This window comes from Arvicola amphibius, chromosome 12, assembly GCF_903992535.2.
Source record: "Arvicola amphibius chromosome 12, mArvAmp1.2, whole genome shotgun sequence".
Classification (NCBI taxonomy): Eukaryota; Metazoa; Chordata; class Mammalia; order Rodentia; family Cricetidae; genus Arvicola; species Arvicola amphibius.
The window spans coordinates 223,493-236,150 of NC_052058.2; the positions used below are offsets into that span (position 1 = coordinate 223,493).

General features: G+C 39.7%; 1 protein-coding gene across 3 annotated transcripts in view; it reads left to right on the forward strand.

Moving 5' to 3' along the window:
• Cr1l (complement C3b/C4b receptor 1 like) overlaps positions 1-12,658 on the forward strand; it is a 49,312-nt gene that overhangs the window by 30,185 nt on the left and 6,469 nt on the right. Inside the window, exons 10-12 of one of the 3 annotated variants that reach the window (XM_038348627.1) lie at positions 799-877; positions 2,893-3,005; positions 3,996-4,100. In XM_038348627.1, coding sequence (XP_038204555.1) covers positions 799-877; positions 2,893-2,989 — 176 coding nt within the window. In that variant the 3' untranslated portion in view covers positions 2,990-3,005; positions 3,996-4,100. Of the gene's footprint in view, positions 1-798; positions 878-2,892; positions 3,006-3,995; positions 4,101-6,680; positions 6,939-12,658 lie in introns of those variants that run through there. The other 2 variants (XM_038348625.1, XM_038348626.1) reach the window with 2 other exon arrangements.

Here is a 12,658-nt window from a genome sequence, read left to right on the forward strand (position 1 = left end):
TTTAACATTGCAGCAGAGCCAACTCCCTCTTTGCTCTGTACCAGAAATATGTTTCTGGGTAGTCATCCTGATAATTTGTATTGTTAAAGTCATGAAACCATTATCTGAGTGAATCTTGTGTCTGGAGATAGAAGGATATTGTCGTCACCTTTATTTCTGTTGCTATGATAAGATACTATGACAAAAACAACTTAGAGGAGAAAGGAGCTTTAATTTTTAGCTAATAATTCCAGGATATCATCCATTATTACAGGGAAGTCCAGGTGTTAGGAACTTGAAGCAGCTGCTCACATCCACAGTCAAGAACTTTCCTCCATCCCTGTAGAGCTCATGTTCCCTTGCCTGAGAATGCTGCCTTAATACATGTAACTTTCGGCCTGCCCATAGGCCAACCCGAGCTGGATAATTCCTCACTGAAACAATCTTCTCAAGTGAATCTAAACTGTATCAAGTTGACCATTTACCCAGCACAAATGGATTCATACAAAGTTTGATACCAAGGAGATTTCTATCTCATAGACTGGCCTGTCTCATGCCTTCCATTAAAGACCTGAGTAAGCTGTATATGCTGAGCCAAGTAGCACAACTGGGAAGAAGTTTATAGGATGCTCTGGTCACCCATAACTATAGTAATGTGGTTATAGGTCTGATGTTCTAGATTAAAACCAGGGTAGAGTAGAACCTGGAGTAAAGGCACATGTAAAAAGTCATTAGTAACCAACAGTGGGATTAGCTGTTAAGACCGTTTAGAATTTCTGTATTGTGTTTTTCATTTAATTATTTTGTTTCCTTGTTCAGGCATTTGCATTGGGATATCCATTTTTATTTTACTCATGCTTGTTCCCTGTTGTTACCTGATTCGAAAATATAAAAATGGGTGAGTATAGTCACATTCTCCAAAAAACTTTCAGAGGATGCTGTGGTCTGCACCTGTGCCCTAACATTCTGGTGACTTAGATAGAATAGCCACGAGTTTGAGGCCTGAGTCACAGAATAAATCCTTGACTCAAAGCAAAACAAAAATAGCGTGGGAAGGTGGCTTAGCCATAAAAGCACTTGCATGTCAAGTGTGACAACTTAAGTTAGGATCCCCAACACCCATGTAAATGCCAGCTGGACATGGTAGCCCTCCCATAATTCCAGTGCTCAGAAGGTAGAGACAATGAATCTTCTAGGACAAGTTGACTAGACAGACTTGCCATGTAAGTTTTCTCTGGGTTTTACTGGCCTTGTGTTGGAGGAATAATGCAGAAAGCAATAGAGGAAGACTCCTGACACATTATATACATATATCCTCACACATGCAAATATGTATATGCAGAGAGAAAGAATATGAAGGAAAAAAATCTGAATCTGTAAATTCTATGTTCCTTGTCTTAGAAAACAAAGCAAATTAAAAAAACGCAATAGAATATACCTTCATAAAGACAGATGTGGTAATTATCAGGAAGGTGGCCTTGGTTACTCAAAATACTATATTTATACCAAAAGAAATATATATGTTGTCACTGTATATTTGTGTGTGTGTGCGCGTGCGTGCGTGCGTGCGTGCATACGTCTACTCACCACAACAGCAACATGGTAGTCAGAGGATAATTTGTGGAAGTCAAGACCCAAGATCAAACTCAGATCATCATGCTTGGCAACAAGCACCTTTACTCACTGAGCCATAATGCCAGCCCACCAGTACTTTAAAAAAAAAAAAAAGGTAAAAAGAAACAACCTTTTAAGAAGAAACTGAAGAAAGAAAACAGCCAGAATGTGTTTCTTAAAGGTATGAAGCTGTTGGCATCTTACTGTGGCTGAGGAGCAGCACATGCTGACCTGTAAGCATAGAGTAACCACAGCACCAGAAGCTGAATAGGGTGTTCTATGGCACACACCAATTTTACCAATGTAAAAGCATTGAAAGCTGCTCCTGACACACAGGTGTGCTTGAAGTATTTACCAAATGAATAAACATGTCAGCCATTACAAAGAGTGTTACAAAAGAAAGCATGTTGGCTATAACTCCTTCCCAAATCATAATACATTTTTAAGTAGTCCTAAATCAAGTTCACAGTTCATGTTTATTGTTCTAATGAATGAACCATCTTAGTCTATGTGGGTAACTATAGCAAAATACAAAATCGGGAAGCTTAGACAATAAGCATTGATTTTTCACAGTTCTGGGGGCTGGAGAGCCTACTTGCTACCTAGTGAGAGCCAACTTTCCAATTAATAAATTTCAGTCAGTCCTCTTATCTGTCTCCTCATAGTAGGAAAAATGTAGGAAAACTGTGGGCACTTACAAAGGCACCAATCTCCAGCATAGTATTCTCTCTTCCTTCTCTTGTGTTTTGTTGGTGATGCTTGTGTCTTTAGATCCTGTTCACTTATCCATATTTTTCATTTCCAGAATTCCTCCAGTTTGTGTCTTCTTAATTGTTTCTGTTTCCATTTTCAGGTCTTGAACAGTTTTATTCATTTCTTTTAGCCGATTTTTCTTGGCTTTCTTTAATGGATTTATTCATTTCCAATTTTTTGTTTGTGCTTTCCTAGATTTCTTTAAGGGATATTTTCATTTCTTCTTTAGTACTGTTTAGACTTCTCCATTCAGAGCTGTTGGCCTTGTTCTCTTGTTGTTTCTAACCATGCCGTCTATACAAAGCAGCCTTCCTGTCTAATCAGAGAAAATGCTGACACCTTCCTTGGTATAATATTTGAAGTAACAAAACTCTTAGAGCCGTTATCTGAAGAAGCACTTTCCTGTGTTTGTGTTACTGCTCATAGCCACCCAGAAGGTTTTCCGCAGGTCTAGCTCCCCCACATGCCCACTCTCCACCTCTGCATACTTTCCAACATGCTTGTCTCACTGCCACATCACCCCTCTCCACTCTTCTTTATCTTCAGTCTCACTGGCCTTCCCTGTGCTAGAGAAACTGGCCTGTGGCCATGGCCCCTCTGTGTCTTACGTGCCTCTCAGTCTAAGAGGGTAAAGAGGAGTTGAGTGGTGAGGAGTAGTGGTAAGTGAGCTAACTGCGTTTTTCGTTCTTAATTCACAAATAATTTGTTATTTATGTTATATAAAGTACTTGCTAAGTAACTTCAGAAGACATGATGTAGAATTTCTGGTGAAAGCATGTGGCTTATAGTCAGACCTTAGTGCATTGTCAGTGACTATGCATCCCTGAGCAAAACGCTGACCATCAAACTTCATCTTCCTTGCCTGTGAGATAATAGCCCCTATCTTACTGAACACAGTACTATGCTTATAATGATTGCCAGAAAATGTTAGCTATTATTTATATAGTTACTAATCTTAAAAGTAATAAATAGTTTCTTTTTCTGTACATTACTACATCTAGTCCTTCCTCACAATCTGAAGACCCTTGGGTGTAGAATTCTCATAGATACCAAAATATTTGGATGTTCAAATATTTTGTAAATATGCCTTACATAAAAAGAGGATGGTACTGCCGGGCGGTGGTGGCGCACGCCTTTAATCCCAGCACTCGGGAGGCAGAGGCAGGCGGATCTCTGAGTTCGAGGCCAGCCTGGTCTACAAGAGCTAGATCCAGGACAGGCTCTAGAAACTACAGGGAAACCCTGTCTCAAAAAAAAAAAAAAAAAAAAAAAAAGAGGATGATACTTTCCTATAACCTCCTATTATGTCTTGTCTCTAGATTACTTGTGATAATATAATATAATGAACTTCCCAACATCACTAATGATCACAGAGCACAAGGATGCTATATCAGGTTGCTGAAAAGCTATTAGTATGTGAAGTTGTCAAAATTTGTGGTAAAACTATTTACTAACCAAAATTATTCCAGAAATATTAAGATGTGTTGTTTAAGGTGTGGATACACATATATAGACAAGCTAAAGTCTTCTGACATAATGGGTTTAGTATTTCCTAATCCAAGTAAATTAAATCTCAAAATGAAAGTTATTAATTACTTTCAAAACTGTAACATGGTTCATATAGTTTTCTTTTTATTCCTACCAATTAGCAAAACTACAGATGGAAAGTGTAAAGGAGTGAGTATACATTTAAATTCTGAAGAAGACAGCTGTGTTCACCCTCAAGCTCTGCTCGAAAATCAAGAGAACAACAGGTACCTGTGCACATCCTAAGTTCGAAATGTTTGCAGCAACTAAGATTCAAAAATAGAATCATTTCAAACAGGATATTACACACAGAAGTTAGAAACTACTGCTTGAGCTGGATTATTGCCATTTTTATGATTTTGTTCGGTAACTGTCAAGGTGTATAGAATAGTGGACTTTGCTTTTTCCTGTGGAAGTCAAGTGCTTGATCTCTAGGAGTACACATATTAATGTGGATCTCTTAAGGGTCCTTGGTGGTTCTCTTTACCTCTCCTGATTTCTGATTTTCACTGATTCCTGTACCTCACTTTGCTTCCTGTAACTCCTCCTCGGTAACATGAGGGCCTGCTTGTTGGGGTTCCTGTCCTACCCGGTTCCCGCAGTCCATATGTCCCAAAGAAAATCACATAGAGGTCTCCATAAGGCTTCTTATCAACTCTTATAACTTATATAGCCCATTATTCTTATCTATGTTAGCCACATGGCTCAGTACCTTTTTTAGCAGGGCAGGTCACATCTTGCTTCTTCAGTGTCTGGACAGGACTGCAGATGAATGGGCTTCCTCCTTCCCAGAATTCTCCTGTTCTCATTTCCCCACCTCTACTTCCTGTCTGATTGTCCTGCCTATACTTCCTGCCTGACTACTGGCCAATCAGGATTTATTTAAAACATAATTGACAGAATACAGAATTGCCCCACACCATTCCCCCCTCTCATTTTGTTTTGTTTGTTTGTTTTGAGGCAGGGATTCTCTGTGTAGCTAGCCCTGGCTATTCTGGAACTCACTCTGTAGACCAGGCTGGCCTCAGATTCAGAGATCTGCCCACCTCTGCCTCTCAAGTAATGGACTTAAAGGCTTGCTCCACCCCTACCTAGCTCCACTCTCTCTTCTTTCTGTCCTCTACTGCAGCTGTTTCCATCCCTAACTCACCAGTCACCTGTTCCGTGCATCCTCACCACAAACCCTGACAGGGAAAATATTGGCCAAAGGTTTGGGGTTAAACGGGAGCTGATACCACAGCTTAATGCAACATGATGACGTAACTGAATATTGTGAATCACTGAACTAAAAATCAAATAACAATTTCAAGGATACAATCACAATCTGGGCCAAATGCAGCTGGCCACATGTGTTGCTTAAGCCATTCTCATTGCATATCTTTACCCAGTCGTGTTTTCAATGGCTGCTTCCCAGCCCTATAGCAGGTGAGCATGAATCAGGCCCAGAAGCCACTTGGCCCACGAAGCCCCAGATAATTCTAAATTTGCACCATTTTAAAAAGCAATTTTGATTAGTAATTTCACATACCAAAACTTTGTACTATAGCCTGACATAGCATTTTTGTGCCCTGTGGTCACAAGTGATATTGGGAAGTTCTACTGTATATCAAAGATCTAACAGTGACAACAAATCTTTTACTGATGAGGCCCCTTAAGTCCTTGCCTTATTCAGATGTCCTACGGATTGCTCAGATCTATAGTGCTTGCTCAGATACCTCATTTCAGCCCTTGGGCCTCTCACAAATTCACCACTCCATATTTCTGTATCACACAGAGCTATTCATTTGCTCACTGACTTCCCAGGAACCTAACACATCCTGTCCATAGGTCCTTAGGACATTCTCAGATATAACAGCACAATCTGTGCAGGTCTCCTGTCCTTATACCTGAAAGGTGAAGGCAAAAGGATCAAGAGTTCAAAGTCATTTTCAGTTATATAAGGAGTTTGATTGATGTTTGGGCTACCTGACATGCTATCTCAACAAACACACCACTAATACACACACACCAAAAATAATATCAGCTTATGCTCTGGAAATGAATTGGGCTGCTCTCCTAATAAACAAGCAAAAACATCACATTTTTAAATAAAATTCTTATTTGTCCTTCTTCTGACAGTAATGTGTATTAATTGAAATTTGGCATTTTCTCCAATGCATGTGTCTAAAATCCTTAATTCAATAATGGACAGTAGAAGAGGACCTCAGGGAGAAAAAAGACAGAGGAAAAGCATTTTATAGTCAATAGAATTGTAAATACAGGCAACTCAATTTTTTTAAACAAAAAACCTACAGTTCATATTTTCTTCTGTAATAGAAGTGAATTTACAAAGCCCTCTGTTTATTATCTGGTTTCCTAGTAACTTCTTTCCTTTTGTCTTGAAGATTGTATTTCCATATTATGTATAAAAGAAAATGAAATACTCATTTTTTAAAAAAAAAACTCAGAATTTATGTTACCCCCTAAGTTTAATGATCATCCAGTCCAATCCGCCTCAAATGACTATTATTATCATGGCTAATCCACCAGGGAATTGGAAAGTGAGGTGACAGCAGTATGCATCCAAGATTCTTAGGCGTAGTTTTCCTTTACTGTTGGAATCTATGATGGGGAAGTTGTACAGCGTCAATTCCAGGCTAAACATGTAATCACACTGAAGAAGGAAATAACAGACTGGAAGCTGGGGTTGTTTTTATAGGAAATTGTTTTTAAAACATTCCATAAAATGCTCAAAATATCATTTATTTAGATTTGTATATTCAAGATTACCCATCTGAAACTCTTTCCCGTTTTTCTTTTTGCCCAAGTTCCACTAGCCCAGCTCGGATTTGACTCGCCCAAGAAGCCTCCTAAATAGTCACATTGCAAAATGATGTCACTTTCTGAAAAAGTATATCCTACTTATATCACTTTTAAAATAAACTATTTTGTTTTAAGAGCCAGATGTGTGGTTCATACATGTAATTCCAGCACTTGAGAGACTGATAAAGAAGAATTGCCACAAGTTCAAGGACACTCAGGACATTTTACCTATCTCAAAAATAAAAATAAATAAAAATAAAAAAGTGGTATGAACTCATTTTTTAAAATGATAAATACACAGAATATTTTTTATATATTGAGCCAGGTGTGATACCTGACTCCTGTAATCACTCTGGATAACCCTGAGGCAAGAGGATCACTTTTGAGTCTGAAAAGAAAAACCAAAAATTATATCATAAACAGATCAAGGTCAGTCTTGACTGCAGTCTTCCAAAGCATCAAGGTAAATTACTTTTTGCAACACTTTGTAGACAAGGAGTGAGAATCTATACTAAAGACAAGACCTGTGTGCCCGGGGCCAAATATCAAAGTGAGGGAGTGAAAAGGTGGAGGCATATATGTCAAAGATGCAGCTGTGTGGTGAGGGAGTGTAGGTAGTGGGTGGTGCTGACCAGTCTTGACAGACAAAGGGAATCACGAGGAGCAGTCAGATGGAGGACGTGTGGATCCCTCGGGTTTGTTCACTGGTTAAAGGACAACATTCAGGACAGAAAGAACAGCCTTGTCAGGCGAAAACTCGGGTGCCCTGTACTGAATATGCCACCCTGGCTTATTCTTCATGGTAGTAACAAGATTTTTCACAGAGGACTATCCACCATTTACACCTCTGCTACAAGCATACTTCTAAAGAGACTCAAGAAAATGCTTTGTGCACTGAGGGTAACCTGTGTGTTTTCCAAAACAAGTCTCTGTTTATTAACTGGCAAAAGGAGAAGTGTGAAATGTATTCATTAATTTCTTCTTTCCACTCCACTTCCTCCTTTACATAACACTTTCCTGTGCCCTGCATAAAAAACACAAAAGTGGGTAATAAACACTTTTGATGAATCTGCATTTATATGTCAAAACAGCATCCTGACTATTAGCATATGAATTCTTGATAGTTCAGTTATCCATCCTGATGTCATCTAAATGAAAATATCCTGTAATTTTTAATGTTCCTTGTTGACAAAATGAACAAAACAACAAAAAAATCAGCAAAAAAAAAAAAAAACCCTGCAAAGTTAAAGGATATCCAGGATTCCATGTTAAGAAGCCAGTTCATTTCAACGAAGTAAGATCTAAGATTCAAGCTTTTGACATTACTTCATAGAAATGCAGGAAATTTTATTTAGGGATAATGAAGCTTCAACAGCATCAGGCAAAGTTCTGCATTTAGCCTGCCTGTTTGGTGGCCACTCCCTTACCTTATGTTAAATCACATACCATACAGTAAGAGAACAAGACGGAGTGGGCAGAAAACTGAAGATGTAGTCTAGGAGTTCTGCTTTTTCAGTCCATAGTTTTCTTATTTTAAAATGTTCATAATATGAAATGGGCTCATTAAAGAACATTAGGAAAAATACAAACATATATGAATATAGTAATTACTTTTGTGCAACAATGGCCATTAAAAATACATTTTTAAAACAGAACACACTCTGAACAGATTGGAGAAAATCATATGTAATATCAGTTATCACCTTCTCTGTGCAATAGGAGAAACTTTTGCTTATTTAGAAATATTTTAGACGGTGATGGAAAGTGCTCAAGATGACTCGAGGACTGTTTAGAAAAGACTAAACACTGGGCTTCTTCTACTTTAAAAGTTCTTCGTACCATGCAAATAAAAGAACTTACCTCTAAATAAGTTCAGAATACATTAACTAAAAAAATGCAGCTCTTAAGAAGCATCAGCCGGCACTTGCTAGGTTGGAGCCTGCTGAGGTGGACTGCAAAGCAGGGCCGCTATGGGAGACCTATGCCGACACTGTAAAAACAAAAGCTAGAAGAATTGATTTACAAACTTTTCCTGTAAAGAAATTATAAATAATTGAGACAGATATGTTTAAACTTATTTGAATATTATGGTACAGAGTTGAGAACTAACGACTCAATCCAGATTATAATTACAATTTTTATTGAAGCTGCTTGCAGGTCAGCCTCCTTAAAGCTAAACTGAATATGTGCTGTCCAGAAGGGGCTAAGGAAAGGGTTTTTAAAGGTGGAGACCACATTATCTTGTTCTTGTGGAATTTGTAGCTTTATGAGGCTGTTTCAGTCTCCTCAGCTACATGAGGATCTGTTCTTCCCCCAGGCACATAGCAATAAAGGAGCTGTCTCATTCCCTGTACACAGCAATCAGTGCAGTCACAGAAGCCAGAGCAAGCAGTTAATGATCTCACAGCAGTTACACCACTCTGGAGAGGGTGCAGAATGCTAGGAGTTCATCTTTCAGGAATTTAGGGCAGAGGCCAACAGGTACTAGAAGGGCGCCTGGTATAGAATGGAGTTTCTTTAACCATCACAAGTATACAATGAGTATGGATTGTATGTTTTATAAACGTCAATGGTACCTATTAGATATTTATAAGTTATATGTTATTTTAAGAACTTACCTAGGTAATAATTATATGTTCACACTTTTAAAATAAATGACCCTGGCTAAGAAGAGAGCTTAACAGTTAAAGCCCTTATACACAAGCAAGAGGGCTAGCATTCAGGTTCCCAGTCTCAGAAGGCTGAGAAATATCATGCCCTGAGAAAACTATCTAAACTCTCTGTAACAATGAGCTCTGAATTTCATTGAGAGACCTTGCCTCAGAAGATAACATGGGAGAGCAACTGAACAAGATTCCTGGGGCTGGATAGCTGGTTAAGAGCACTTGTTACTCTTTCATAGAACCTAGAGTTCAGTTTTTGGTATCCATGTGGTGGCTCAGCTCACAACCATCTGTAAATCCAGATGAAATTCCAGAGGATCCACCTTCATTCGGCCTCCAAGAACACTACATACTCTTGTCATACAGACGTATATTCAGACAAAATACAGAATAAAAATAAATACATTTTTTGAAAAAGATTCCCAATATCAGCCTCAGACCTCAAAGGTATGTGTGTGCATATACATACACATACACAAAGATGTGTGCACATGTGCTCATGAACACACGCATGCATGCTAATACACATGAAGAAAAAAATAGAAACAAGTGACCACATATCTTTAGTGTGTATATATGTGTGTGATATTTTGAGCTATGCTCATGATCTCAAGAAAATGTCAGATTCCTAGATATTGAACAAAAGGTTTGCACATAATTAGTGCTAGTTTGTGGTTTTAATAGCCAGTTTAAGGATGTGTTATACAATTGGTTTGACACTGTGCTGGCTAGTTTTATGTCAGTTTGATACAAGATAGACTCACTGGAGAGGAGGGAGCCTCAATTAAGAAAATACCGCAATAAGATTGGACTGTAGGCAGGCCTATAGATCATTTTCTTAATTAGTGATTGATGTTGGAGTGCAGCCCATTGTCTTTGGGGCCACTTCGGGGTGTATAAAAAAAGCAGGCTGAGCAAGCCATGAAAGCAAGTCAATAAGCAATGTTCCTCTGTGGCCTCTGCATCAACCGCTGCCTCCAGGATCCTGCCTGCTTGAGTTCCTGTCCTCACGTCTTTTGATGGTGAACTGTGATGTGAAAGTATAAGCCAAACAAACTTTTCTTCCCCAACTTTTTGGTCATAGTATATTTTATCTAAAACAAACACCATAAGGAATAGCTAGACGAGAAAGATAGGGGAAGGAAAGACCTATGCAAAGGTCAGTGATTCCACGTCCCCCACACTTCCACCACCACCACCACCACCACAAAAATGCATCTTGTAGCACAAAGGGATATTATATATTAATTCTTGGAAGTTTGTAATTTAATATATTTACCTTTTAAGTCCCACTGCATAAGCATGAGGACTTGAATTTAGATCCCTGGAATCTCATACATAAAAAGCCCCAAAGTGCCTATAAGGCCAAGAAGTGGAGAGACAAGAAACAGAAAGATTCCTAGAATTTACTGGCTCAATGAGTTTTAGATTCAGTAACTCTGTCTCACAAAATAAGTTGGAGAATGTGGTGGTTTGAATAAAAATGGCCCCTGTAGATCAATAGGGAGTGACACTGTTAGGAGGAATGACATTAATGGAGAAGTTATAGCTTTGTTGGAGGAAGTGAGTCATTGGGGGCTGGGCTTTGAGGTCTCAGAAGCTCAAGCCAGGCCTAATGGTTCACAGTCTCTTTCTGCTGCCTGGGGATCCAGATATTAGAACTCTCAGCTCCTTCTCCTGCTCCCTGTCTGCCTGAGTGTCACAATGTTGCACCATGACAATAATGGATTAAACCTCTGAATTGTAAACCAGCCCCAATTGAATGTTTTTCTTTATAAGAATTGTCAAAGTGATAAAGTCTCTTCACAGCAATAAAATCCTAGCTAAGACAGAGTGACTGAGGAAGGTGCCACATGCACATACACGTACTTAACATGCACAGGTGCATGCACCCATACTAGTACATGCACAACACACTGCACTACACACACCCGAGGCACAGAAAAAGGTACAAAGCCAAAAATGGACAAAATAAGTGTCCTTCTAAGAACAGTTCTTGTTTCTGTATTTGTTTTTGTTTGTTTGTTTGTTTGTTTTCTGAACTTTTAAGGGAGGAAGTTAGATCCTGCTCCACTGTGCAGGAAGGTCAGCTGGCCATACCCTACTCTCTGAAAAACATAATGTAAACATGATAATTCCTGAGGCACACACAAAAAGCACCTAACAACTGATTTCTGTGTCACTAAATAAATGCCATTCCACCTCACTGTTTTACCACCCTTCAAAAAGATTACAAGAAATTGAGTCCTATTCTGAGCTACAAGCCTTGTGCCCTTCTCTTTGACAGCTAAACTAAATATTTCCCATTAACTGGAGGAACCACTTTTATTTTGAATCCTCTCCTTCATCCAAAGGTTTGACTGTAGACTTCAGGCAGCTGTCAGGATTCTGGAACGTTCACTGTCAACACTGTCCCTGAAAGCACTTCAAAGCCCGGTGAGATAGAGAATAGTTTCACTTCAAGACTGGGCTTGCAATGCTTGCTGCCCCCAGGAAAGTATTCTGTGCAATAATTTACAGCAACGGGGTGGGTGGTGACCTTAGGGGCTGGGAACTCATTGGGCAAACCTTTGAGATTGAGGATTGTATTGTAAGATGAGGCTATAGATAATTCAAATGAAGAAAATATATTTTCCCTAGTTCGATGTGACTAACGCCAAATGCAACAACAGGGAGACCAGTCTGAGGCACCCTGGATAAGATGAGCACCAGGCTGCTGGCTGTATGATGCCCCACAGCTGTGCTCCAGGTCTCTGTCGGTCCCTGTGCTTTATTCTTCGAGCTCGAGTTCTGAGCAATGATCACAGGGCCAACTAGTCTTTCCACCCTTTCTGAGTGGAGTGTTGCCCTTGTTTATTTGAGCCAAGGTCAGCTCCTGCTGGTAAGCAGATTCTAGAGCAACTGTAAAGCAGTTGGGGGAGGAACAATGAGCAACATCTATTGGGGGACAACCCATAGAGGAGCACAACCCTGACTGAGGAGGAGCTCCACAGCCTGTGGAAGAGTACCACCCAAGCTGAGGGGTGCAGCAAAGTGGAAGAGGACTTGGAAGCAGTGCAACTTCCTACAGGTTGAGTTAAAGGTGTTAGAGAATGAGCAGGGCAGATAAAGGTTAGCAGTTGACCCCGGATATTCCTGGGCAAGAGCGCAACCCCATTGTTCCAATCCCTTGAATTGAGGCCCCGCCTTACTGCCAACCGATTGGCCTAGTCAGCCTCACCTTGAGTCACTGGCCTCCCGGGAGTGGCCTGGCCACGCCCACTTGTGTCGCCTGGCTCACTTTAGTTTTAGGATTGTTGCGTCTGTTCACTTAGCTCAAA